This window comes from Benincasa hispida, unplaced genomic scaffold, assembly GCF_009727055.1.
Source record: "Benincasa hispida cultivar B227 unplaced genomic scaffold, ASM972705v1 Contig189, whole genome shotgun sequence".
Taxonomy (NCBI): domain Eukaryota; kingdom Viridiplantae; phylum Streptophyta; class Magnoliopsida; order Cucurbitales; family Cucurbitaceae; genus Benincasa; species Benincasa hispida.
This window is the reverse complement of record NW_024064458.1, coordinates 114,751-128,211: the sequence shown is the minus strand read 5'-3', so window position 1 is coordinate 128,211 and position 13,461 is coordinate 114,751. Positions and strand designations below refer to the sequence as shown.

The window sequence follows — 13,461 nt, the reverse complement described above, 5'->3', positions numbered from 1 at the left end:
AAAGAAAACTAGTAACTATTTTTCTTTATTAAGTAGGAATTATTTTTCTTTATTAAATAGAAATTTATTTGATAACTTTTTTATGTTTCTCGTTTCTTGTATTTTTTTTCCTTATTTTTTTTTCCTTCTTACGTAGTTTGTAATTTAATTGTGTAGAATTAAAAATATATAACCTACATTAAAATATAAAAAATAATTATAAAACATTTTCATTAGCAAATATAAATAACTCCCAATGCAAAATTAACAACAATAGTACAATTATTTTTATCTTTTATATGTTGTTCGAATTTGATTTACAATATTATTTCTCACTCAAGTCATTTGTCCTAAATGATGTCAATCTAAAAATCCAATTCAATTATTATTAAAGTAAAACTAAATAAAAATTTTAGTGAACATTTTTTATACGTTGTAATTTTAACTGGTTTCATATTACTAAAAAAATTAAAACTGAAATAATATATATTGTAAATTTGAAATTCAAAATTCAAAAAAATATATATATAAAATATTCCTATCGAAAATTAAAATAATTTATAAATTTAAATATTGAAAATTTTTAAAATTAAAAGTTAAACTAATACATAAATATTGTAAAATTAAGAAACGAAAGAAATATTAGAAATAAAATCAGATTGAAGATGTGAGTGCATGCTAACCAATACAGCTAAAGCTAATAATAATTTTTATTGTGACACGGTAGTATAAAACTAGAAATAAAATAAAAAGAAATTATCCAATTTTAAGAAAATTTTAAAATTTAGGGGAGAAAAAACAGAAGAATTACCAAACAAACAAGTATGTTTCATAAAAAAGAAAAAAAAAATTGGCCTATAAATTCTGAAGGTTTCTGATAGTTGGACGGTGTCGTTTTGAGACGAGTGTCGATTACCAAAACCACGTCAGCTCATTCCGGATAAAATTTCAATTGCTTTCGGAACGTCGTCGTATCATGGCCTAGCCATCCAACGATCTTTCTAGAATGGTAAGGATCCGACGGCTACAAATTCCAGCCGCTTTCTTTGAACGAATTGGCCAACTTTTGGCTACTAGGCTCCACGAAACGACACCTGTCAATTTCCCTTTTCATATATATATATTTTTTCTTTTAAGAAACTTGTGATGTATATATTTCCAAACTGATAAGGGATGTGCATACATTTCATGTTTAATAAGATGACAATTGAAACTCATTATCATTAATTTTAGGCAAATTACAAATTTTGCCCCTTTTATTATTATTATTATTATTATTTTACTTTTATTTGGTTTCTCAAAGACTAAATTTTGCGATCATTTATTGCTTTCTTTTTATTAACCTTTTTTAAACTACTACAACAATACTTTTTTTTTTCTCTTTTGTTTAATTGATTGTAAAACCGATTATTAAAATATGATACAATTATAAATTTGATCCTATATTTTGAAAAAAATTAAAATTTAGTCTTTATAATTTTAAATTTTAAAATTTTAATTTTAACTTTTACAAGGATATTATTAAATTATATGAACTAAATTCTAATTATTAATTACATAACTAAATTTTTACTTTCATCAAACTACAAGAACGAAATTTGCAATTTAATCTTAAAATATCTATTGGCATGTTGAGATATTTATAAATTGGAAGGACTATTTGTGAGGATTGTTGGACTAAATTTTAATTATAAATCGTAGAGATTAAAATCTAACTTTTACTAAATCATAGAGACCAATTTGGCGGTTAATTTTTAACATGGAATAAATTATTTGTATTAATTATTTTTCTATTTTTTTAGTTAGATGAAGAAGAAAGAAAATTACCATTATAGTGTTATTGATTCTGATTTATTAATAGAAAAAAATAAAATATGAAAAACTATAATAGTATTTTTTTTTTCTTTTATATGTATTTTATTCATATTTCAATCCAAATTGCAATTTACAGATCAACATGTTATATAGTTAGAATTTAATCTCTATAATTTATAATTAAAATTTAATCCTTCCAGTTTAATAAAATCTTAGTAAATAGTCCTTTCAATTTATAAATATATCAACATGTCAAAGGATATTTTAAGATTAAATTGCAAATTTCGTTCTGGTGAAAGTTAAAATTTATAATTATAGTTTATATGGTTTAATAAAATCCTTATAAAAGTAATTTATACTTAGAATTTTATCAAACCATAAGAACTATTTATAAGATTTTATCAAACATAAGGATTAAAGTTATAACTTTTAAAACTATAAAGACTAAATTCTTACTTTTTCGAAATCATAGAATCAAATTTATAATTAAATCATATTTTAATAATCGGTTACCATCAATTAATTAAACTCAAAGAAAAAGAAAAATAGGTGTTATTGTTTGAAAAATAGTAAAAAGAAAAGAAACAAATTAAAGAAAAGAAACAACCTCTAAGCTCACACACAAATTTTGGTTTAGTTGGTAAAAACGAAAAAAAAAAATGGATTTGATGTGCAATTTCAATGTTCTTAAAAGAGTGAATTCTTTTAACAACAAAGAATTAACATTATATTTTAGAAATTATTTTGACAATACACTTTTTACAAATACTTTTTCAATAGCCTATTTTTATAAATTTGTGAATTTTAAAAAATATCATATAGGCCAATTATTTATTAGACACAAAATTAATAATTAAAAGTCTATTTGATATAAAATTGGAAGGTTAAGATGTATTATTTTTTTATTTAAAAAAGAAAAAATTTAGAGGCCATATAAACATAGACCTAAAAGTTACTAAATTTGTAATTCAACCTTCACATGAAGATTGAGAAATCAATTTGGTATATTTTTAAGATTAGATCTCTAGATATTTTTTTTTTTAATGTAAAATTACTATCATACTTGTTAGGGGAAATTTAGAACAAAAGGCGATGGAAGGAAACAAGATGCCTAAACAAGATAGGCATTGAAAATTAGACGCGTCTAAGATGTAAGGGAAGGAGATTAGGCCCCGGCCTAACCTCTACCTCAGCAGCTTAAGTCGAGGAGTCCAATTAATTTATTGAATAGTTCAAGATGTACACGATAAGTTCAATTCATTTCTCTGATCCATAACGGAAATAGAAAGAGATCTAAGTCAAATACTACTACAATATACTGTTATAATTCCATGAGAGATAATGACCTTCACTGTCTACTCAAATTCTTACTTATTGCACTTTTTGCTCTCTCTGGCCTAGGGTGTGGAGATACCGGTGTTCCAATTTCTGTATTCTGTAAATCACGTTTTTCTCCCTCATACAAATTTATTGTTGTCACATAAATGTCAAATGTGTTATCCCACTAAATTTTGAGATAAAATATACTTGCTTGGCTAATGGATTGAATTTATATATATATATGAGTTGAAATATGGGTGTGGAATTAAAACCTCTGACATCGAGGTTGATAGGATATACTTTATAAATTTGCATTGTAGTTAATAGTAAATTTTTCTTATTTTTTTGTATATTTTAAAAAAATAATTTTGAGTAGTAGGTTCAAAAAAAAAATTGCCAAGTAATTTGGGTTGTTTGTAATATTTTCTTATAAAAATTTTCTAAAGTTGCCAAAGTGATTTAGTTCAACAATAACTAACATTTTTTATAGAGATCGAAGTTATAATTTGTCATCATGCGATTGTTGAGCTTAAAAACAATCCTAAAATTTTGGTTAAAGTAAAATAAATAAATAAAAACCTTCATACCTAAATCTTGTTAAGAATTTAAACAAGCTTTTGGGTGCTAGAAACTAAAAAGGGTTTGGAAAGACACTTAAATTTTAAAGTTATAAAATCCTAAATGAAAATATATATGCCTTGTTATTTGAAGTACACAAAAATACAAATTACAAAAGCTAAATATATCAAGTTAGTGTTGAGATGTATGCCCTAAAACTTCATAGTTAATAAGTTATTTGAAATAGTAATTGATTATTCTATAAATGCAATTATCCATTAAGGAAAGATCCAAGGTTATTCTATGTAACTTGAACAGTATAGATAAGGTTGAGTGTTTTATTCTAGTGATACTATGGATACAACCCACTTTATAATTGTTATAAGAATTGTAAGTGTTACAAACGATTTGATCCTGAGACATGCAAATGAAGGTATCTTGTACAAAGAGTTTGTATAAGACCAAATTACGAAATGATTAATCTCTCTTTATAATACCATTGACTGGAGAGATTAACATTTCATAGGATGACCTAGGTAAATCAACCTCAATCCTGAGTGAGTTATGAACTTTTGCCTATGAGGATAGTCCTTTGATTTATATGGGTTAGAGTGACCTAACTTGTTGACTCAATAAGTCCACCATTTTGAAAATCTGTAAGAGTATGGAGCTGAGAACATAGCTTCACAAGATGGAACTCTCTCCTTCCTATCTTTAGGGTAAATAGATGAATTATTCCCTTAAGTGCCGACTCCGGATTTTGAACAATGGAGTACTTCTCTCTCATTTTACCGAGAGGGATTTATTTATCGTCAACCTGTGGGACTTAAAGAGTAAGAGGTAATTACAGGGGTAAAATGGTAAATTGACCAAGTTATAGTTATTAGCAATTCGTGAAGGTTTGATTTACTGATAATTGGTTATATCCATGGATACAAAAATATTTCATAGTGCGAAGAATGCAACTATGGGTCTTTAGTGGAATGACCCACAATTAATGAATGTTGATTTTTTTAAAAAAAATAAGTTAATGAATGTTGATTAATTTGATTAATTAATCTCGAATTATTGGAGCTTCTAATATGTAGGTCCTTTAGGTCCCTCTGCTAGCTCACTGAGGATAAAACAATGATTATTTAGTTTTGGAAGAATTTGAATTGTTCAAATTATAAGGAAATTTATGTTAATTGTAAGTTATATAAATAATATAATGTATATGGATACTAATATTATAATGTCAATTTTGAATTAGATTCAAAATTAAACTATGAGAGAATAATTATAAACCCTAGAACTTGATTTTTCTAATTAGCTTTGAAGTTCCTTTTGGTGCTTGTGAAATAACTGTGTTGTGTCATACCCCCTCCCAAATTACCCTCCTGATCCATAAGAAAATGTGATTGCAGCAGTTACCAACCCTTTCGTGGCATTTACCACCTAACTCACATCCTTAACCTGCTTAGAACCCTTGGAAGACGTATAAATCATACTAAAGATACTCAAACTCACATAACACAACCAGGGTTTAGCACATAATGCATTTACATCATATTGATAAGTACGAAGTTCAGTAGGTCCAAATATACTTTACTAGTCCCTATATGAACGACATATATGTACATACATTTATAAAGTAAACACCTAAAACTTCTCTGTCAAACTTAGAGCTTTAACTGGGTTCAGTAGCAGAGCAGTAGGGCAGCTGACTCCCAAGAAGATGACCGCTTCTTGGGGAGAAGAAAAACATTTGAAAAGAATGAGCTACTAGCCTAGTGAGTGACTAATTAAACATAGATATTATGTTCATTACTGAAAACTTGCCAAGCAAACTCATACTTAAAACTTTAAAACATGAAACTATTGGGAATCATTAAACATCTAAGTCCTTAGTAGAGAGAACCCTTTTGTTCAATCTCCCAATGTCAATTCTTAGTTGGTGTGGAGTAATCTCAACACTACCAATGTCTATCCTACCTATGTTAACTCACATCTATGTCGCTTTACTTATGTGCACATGGTACATCCCTTATTACATAATATATATATTAAACTATATGTTATATCAATATAACATATAACCTATATAACATATAACCTATATAATTTGTATATTGTACTAAATACAATATAACCTATAGTTTCTATTCTCTCTCACCAATGACTTTTAATATAAATCACATTTATATTAAATTCAATTATATAAATCCAATTCATATAATTAATAGTTGAATCATATTCATCTTTTTATACTTTATATTATAATAAGTTGTTTTCTTAGAACCTCACAATTCTTTCTGAACTCTCTCAATCTTTTTTTACTTTCGTTAAATTATACAAAGAAATAATTTCTCTATAAAGTGTTACTCTTCCCTTGTCATCCAAAAGAGGTTTCTCAATCTCTTTTATAGTTCCTGAGCCTGTAGAATGAACCTCGTATGGGATGGTTAGAAGGTCGATGGGCCTAGCTTCTGAGCCCATACAAGGGGAATCTATGTGTACATAGGAAGTTAAGCAATTATGATGAGTAATAGTTTTAATAATCTACCATGTGTGTAGGTAGGGTTGAGAACATATTCGTTCAAGATTGAGGTTCAAGTGTTGACCTCGTAATGTGTTATGCGTTTTGCTATAAGTTGAAAGAGACCTGTTAAGTTGTTACCACTCACTAGGCTTAAAGGTTCACGTTTTTCTCTAATGTCTTCCTTGCAGGTAGCAGAAGAGTCCAGGTTGCTACGAGAAGTGAAGGTCTGCCACGAGTTAGAATGTTGCTAGATTAAATTTATAGTTGGAGTGGGAATAATGTTGTAAAATTTATCAAACTTGTATAAACTGGTTTCCAAAATGAGTTACACTTCCAGTTGTTTTCTTAATACCGCTGCAAGTTTATTGGTTTAAAACGAGCTAGTAGAGTTGGGCAATAGATATTGTGAAAGGTTGGTATCTGTTGTCCTCACGTCTTCTTTTGGGTTCGAGAGGTGAACTCGGGAGGGAGTGTGACAGTAGGTATCATAAGAGGGTTGACATCTGTTATCTTCACATCTTTTCCAGGTTTAGAGGGTAGCTTGGGAAGGGATGTGACAATAATATATTTGAATAAAATTCAAATATTAAATAATATGAATGAGATTCATATTAAAACTATAGATTTTGAGAGGGAATGCATTTGAATATGATTCAAATATAATATTAACTAAATATATGACATTTCATTAATTAATATTGATTAATTGGATTAATTGATATTTATTAAATTAAATTAAATTAAATAGTAAAACTCCTTTGCAGTTACAGGGGAGTTAACCTAAGTTTGAATATGGGTTACGAGAGTTATCTGATCCCCTCTCACCTGACTTGCAGAATGGTTTTTTTTTTTTTTTTTTTTTGAAAAAACACAGAAGAAGTTGTTTTTCTTAAAACCTCACAATTATTTCTGAACTCTCAATCTCCTTTTACTTTCATTAAATTATGCAGAGAAATAGTTTCTCTATAAAGGGTTACTCTTCCCTTATCATCCAAAAGATGTTTCCACATACCTTTTTTTTCTTTTCTAGAGAATAGGGAAGATCTCATGGTCGTATCTTGTTTGAGAATGAAGAGTTGTAGAGATCATGATCACTATGGGGATTTGGAGAAGATACTGAAGAAAGTCTTCAAAGGAGTTCTCTTCCTTGCAATTCTTCATGGTATGAAGCATGCTTAGCTAGAACGTGTTTCATTTATTTGTATTTTTTAGTATGTTCGAAACATAAATTAAAAATACATGTGTTCATGCGCTTCCGCATAAGATTTGATCCCTTCAATTAGTACATTGAGATGATTACAACATCCGTTGGGAGCATAATTTGATTGACATATAAGATGTGATAACGATTAAGAGAGCTGTGATTCAAAACTTTCTCTCTCATTTTTGTTTAAAATTTACCATTAATATGTTAAACATTTTCAACTAAATGATCCAAATCTTTCGCAACACAATTCAATAGTTGAATACATTATCTACCTCCTGCATGTTTGAGGTTTGCATTCTTCTTAAGATAGGAAAAAAAAATTGTTGACAAATATATAACAATCTTTTAGATTTTTTTTTCTTTTTTTAGTTTAAAAACATATGAGGTGAAGATTCAAACATCCTGAATTAAATTCAAGTTGAATCATGAAGATAATTTTGGATTAAACTATAAAAATACCCCAAAACTTTATCATTTACTTAGCCTTATTATTTTGAAACTCTTTTTATCAATATGTCAAAAAATCCTTAGAGAAATGATTTTTTTTTTATTAATTTTAAACAAAAAAATAAAACCTGATATGATTTGACTATAACTTTATACACAAATTTAAATCACCACAATCTGTTTCAAGTCTCGATTGCCTACTATCTTAAACAGGCACATCCAGTGATAATTCCTCGTGTTTTCTCCTCTTTTTCTGTTTTAAGCAAAAATGTTATTTCAATAAGAAGATGGTATTTATTTTTGGAATTTTAAGCCACAAATGAGTAGTTATTAATTGCACCTAGTTTAGTTCTTGTAATATACCGTCTTTAAAAGGAAAAAAAGGTAGTAGTCTCGATTTTCTTTTTAATCTTTTATTTCTAAATAAATAGTCCTTTTTTTTAGGTATCTGAAAAAATAGTCTTAAAATTTAACTAAAAAGATAGATTGCGTGGATGTATCAAAATTTGCATCTATTTTCGGCCACCCACAATTTGCCTTATCAATTTATTTAAGGACACGTGTCAAGTTATTTTTGTCGGCAGTTTGCTGTGTGCGGCTCTGTTCTGTATTTCATTGGGCTTTCCGTTTTCTAGCTTCTTATACAATATTTGATTTTGTATTTCATTTTATTATACTTTTATAGAAAATTATTTTAAATGAAAATTTTGTTAAAATTATTTATAATTAATAATAAAATATCATAGTTTATTAATGATAGATCATGATAGACCATGATGAACTACTATTGATATCTATCATGACACAGAGAGAGACACAAATAGTAGTCTATCGCGGATAGATTGTGATATTTTGCTACGATATTTTGGTTCATTTTTCTATATTTGAAAACAACTCTATTTTTAATTGTTTAAATTTAGTCTTCCTTTCAATAAGTGTTTAATATAATCCTTATAAAATAAAAACTTAAATTTACTTCCTTTAATAAATATTTGATTTAATCATTCGAAATTAATTTTCATCAAAATTAGTTGAATAGCAATAAATATCATAGAAGAAAAGATATAGAGTAAATATATTTTCAAATTTTATAAAGATAATGCAACATGGGGTTTTTCTATTTTTTTTTTTTTTTAAAAAAAAACTAACTAATTAGTAATGAATTTTGGTACCATGAATTTATAATGATTGGAAGGAATCGGATGAACATAAAATCTAGCACCAGTATGTGGCGCTTGGGCACCAACACTGCAATGATCATGTCATCTAGAATGAGCTAGAGAATAGAGAATTCGAGATGTTTTTCAGTGTATATGGAAAATTGATTTTGTAACGGTCAGTTGACTAATCAACCTCTCAAATGTATCCTTACTAACTTAATTTAACTATTACAAATAATCTAATTGGTGGTTCCAAACACATGTAATTAGCCTAATAGACGAATATCTAGACATAATTTGTTCATTATCGTTGACCCTATGACTCGAAATTCATGATATTTATTGATCTTTTCATCTAACTTGTCAAATTGATCTCTTTACCCTTATAACTAACCCTATTGATCGATCTCCAAATTTAATCAAATAAATATGACTTCGTGATTGATACTATATAATCTATCTTCATACATAATCAAATAAACTCGACTTTTTCACCGATAAAAATGACCATACATTTTCTTGCCATATATGGGTGGGAAGATATCATAATGCTTGCAATGTTTTTAAATTAGTTTATTTGGGTAATTTTAATTTAAACATCAACTACAAAAATTTAAAGTAAATCTCCATTCAAAATCTAGTGAAATACCCTTAAAATCTAACAAACAAATCTTCTGATACAAACAACCAAATCAATTGGTAAAAAGAGAAGATCCAAGTTGATATCTAATGCAACTATAAAATCAAAGCCCACAACAATAGCTCCATCTAAACTAAAATCAATCATAAATATTCATCTTCTTTTTTTTAATTAAAAAAATTATTTACTGCTTAATTTAATATAGTTAAATTATGATCAATCAACTAAGCCCGAAAGCTTGATTGACAATTGAATAAGAAAAAGAAGATGAACGTAATGAAAAAGGAGGTCAAATTATAAGTTTAGCTTGAATTTTCAAACATGTGTGGAAAAAAACTTTAAATTTAAAATGGGTAGAATAAGTCTTATAAATTTTTAAAATGTCTCAAAGGTATTTTAAATGCATGTTTAGGAGTGATTTTGATATTGTTGAAATTATTTTGTTGCGTTCAAAATTAATTTGAAACACGCAATTTAATTACTTAATTTTATGCGTCTAAATGCAATTTTTCGTATGCAGTTTATAATTAGGACTTAGTCTATTTTATGAAGATTTTATCAAATTACGGGTGATTATTTATGAGGTTTTGTCAAACTATAGAAATTAACTTTTAACTTTTAAAACTATAGAAACTAAATTCTAACTTTAACATAGGGGCTAAATTTATAATCTATCCCAAATTTTCTTAAATATATTTATTGATATAAATTAAAACTAATGTCTAATAGGATTTTTCAATTTACCTATCAAATATAAAATTGAAAGTTTTGACCAAATAAATTTAACCTATTAACACTTTTAAATTGTATAGTTCTATTAGATACAGTTACGAAGATTCAATGAATTATTAAATACATTTTAAAATTTAAAAATCATGTAGATACAAGCTTAAAATTATGAAACTAAATTTGTAATTTAAATATGAATACTTATTAAATAATCAAACTACTTTTATTTCATTTCTAATTAGGTTAAATTGTAAAAATTAGCCGTGAAAGTACCAACTTCAAAACAACTTCAATCATGCCCCAAAGTTTAGACTATAATTTCATTTAGTCAAATATCTTCTTTTTTTTTTTTTTTGAAAGATCATCAAATATAATTAACAAAACATAAACGAGAATCACGAGATACCTACATTTATTTTGTCAACATGCAAATAATCATTCCATTTAAAGGGAGCCACATGATTTAATATAAAATTCTAAAAAAATCACATGATATAAACACACGCTATCACCTTCCACTAAGGTATTAAAAGACCATAATTACTTGATAGTTCAACTTGACGAGTGAGATTAAGAAAAACAAATATCTCACCAATTTTATTTTATTTGCATTACAATTAAATATATGAAGATTCGAATCACAAACTTCATAATTATTTAATGACACATTCGTATGTTAATTGAGATATATTCGATTATTTAAAAAAAACAAACTATTTGAGTTTTGTTTGATTTTTTTCTGTCTACTATATTTATAGTTGATTTTTCTAAAAGATGGAGTGTCTATTCCTGTTTTTTTTAAAAAAAAAAAAAAAAAATTATTAGTGTTCTCTTTTATAAATAGTAAAAATAATAGAAAAGAAATAGTTAATTTTTTTTATTCTAAAAAGAAAAAGTAGTAAATTGAAAAATCTTAGAAAAGCCCAAATTTGTGTATAAGTTTCATAGCGCTTTCCATTCCCAAATTGCCAGTTCAATTTGTTCCCATCCCTTCTCATCTTCTTCTTCCCTTTCCCTATCATTTTTCAATTTTCATCGCATTGTAGAAGATTCAGAGCAGAAATCCCTCTTCCTCTTTCAACCTATCATCCTCGACGGCCTTCTAAATGGGGTTCGATCGAGAAGCCAGTTCTTCATCCAATCGCCTCCGATCTCCGGTCGCCAGAGAAGATACGCCCCTTCTCGGCAGTGCCACCCCTCTGTCCTCACAACCCAAAACCTTTGCCAATGTTTTCATTGCCATTGTTGGGGCTGGCGTTCTAGGCCTTCCTTACGCCTTCAAGCGCACTGGTTGGATTATGAGCCTTCTCATGCTCTTCTCCGTTGCTTTCTTGACCTATTACTGTATGATGCTCCTTGTCTACACTCGTCGGAAGATCGAATCGGTAATCGGATTCTCCAAGATCAATTCATTTGGGGATTTGGGTTATACCATTTGCGGTTCCCCTGGGAGGCTTATTGTTGATTTTCTTATTATCTTGTCTCAAACTGGGTTTTGTGTTGGCTATTTGATTTTCATTGGTAATACCATGGCTGATGTTTTTAATTCTCCCACTGCTATGGATTTGAGTCCTAAGATTTTGGGTTTGGCTCCTAAGGTTGCATATGTTTGGGGGTGTTTCCCTTTTCAATTGGGTTTGAACTCCATTCAGACTCTGACTCATTTAGCTCCTTTGAGTATTTTTGCTGATATTGTTGACCTTGGAGCTATGGTGGTGGTGATGGTAAAAGATGTTTTGATTATCTTCCAGCAGAGCCCATCTGTGGAGGCTTTTGGGGGCTTTTCTGTGTTCTTTTATGGAATGGGTGTGGCTGTCTATGCCTTTGAAGGGATTGGGATGGTGTTGCCTTTAGAATCTGAGACAAAGGACAAAGAGAAATTTGGGAGGGTTTTGGGTTTGTCCATGGCTTTCATTACTGTCTTATATGGAGCATTTGGAACTCTTGGCTATTTTGCTTTTGGCAAAGATACTAAAGACATGATCACGGGTAACTTGGGCCCTGGATTGATTAGCACCGTTGTTAAACTGGGTCTCTGTATAAACTTGTTCTTCACCCTGCCATTGATGATGAATCCAGTTTATGAGATTGTTGAGAGGCGGTTCTGGGGAGGAAGATACTGCCTCTGGTTGAGATGGCTGCTGGTTTTCTTGGTCAGTTTGGTGGCACTTTTGGTCCCAAATTTTGCTGATTTCTTGTCTTTGGTTGGAAGTGCTGTGTGTTGTGCATTGGCATTTGTGTTGCCTGCTCTCTTCCATTTCCTGATTTTCAAGCAGGAATTGGATCTCAAAGGATGGTGTTTGGACATTGGCATTCTGGTATTAGGGATTGTTCTTGGAGTTTCTGGGACCTGGTCTGCTCTGGTGGAGATTTTCTCTGTTAAGGTATGAATCTTCAAAATTATTAACTTGAGGTTTCTTTGTGAAAATGTGAATATCCAATGTGCATATTTTCTCAATTGTTAAGAAAATTAGAAGGGTATTCTCCTGATGGGTGTCATTGAATAGAATTGTAGCTAGAGGGTAATAAAGTGTTGAGCAGTGTACTGTCTTTTGTCTGGAATTCAAAAGATCATTGAATCTTTGAAGGATATTCATATATTCCATAATTCATATTCCATATTCCATATTCCATATATTCAATTCTTGCTTTTGGAGAATACTTACATGTCTTTTGAAGTTGATAATGATCAATAAATGCTGAATTTGAAATGGTTTGAAATTCTGTATTCTTCTGGAAAGTTTCATTGTTTTCCTTCTATAATTTGAGCTGTTAAACCCAAGTTTGGAAGCTCTTGTAAAATATAAAGCAAACATAATGGGTGTTGTCCTTAGCTCTTTTTGTCATGTATTTGAGTAGTTTATTAAAATAGAGTATGAAAATGTGACAAGGATCAAACCAAGTTAAGTGTTAAGAAAGATTCTGAGACCAAAACAAAGCATCAACTGAAAAGGAAAAATGTTCTTTTGATTTGGTCCTTGAATCAAAGCTGAAAAGGGGAAACAAAGGGCTATTTACTACTTGAGGAACACCCTGCCTCATTGGTTGAGATTGGGAAGCTTAATTTCAAATAAGATTTTAAAAA

General features: G+C 28.9%; 1 protein-coding gene across 1 annotated transcript; it reads left to right on the top strand.

Annotated features, from left to right (window-relative positions):
• Nucleotides 1-11,325: 11,325 nt before the first annotated feature.
• Nucleotides 11,326-13,037, top strand: LOC120069055 (amino acid transporter AVT3B-like). The gene has a single exon (XM_039020736.1). It carries the CDS (start codon nucleotides 11,483-11,485, stop codon nucleotides 12,764-12,766), a length of 1,284 nt encoding a protein of 427 aa, XP_038876664.1. The 5' UTR covers nucleotides 11,326-11,482; the 3' UTR covers nucleotides 12,767-13,037.
• Nucleotides 13,038-13,461: the final 424 nt, after the last annotated feature.

Coding starts and splice junctions, on each gene's coding strand:
- LOC120069055 (XM_039020736.1), top strand. CDS start 11,483: ATGGGGTTCGATCGAGAAGCCAGTTCTTCATCCAATCGCCTCCGATCT.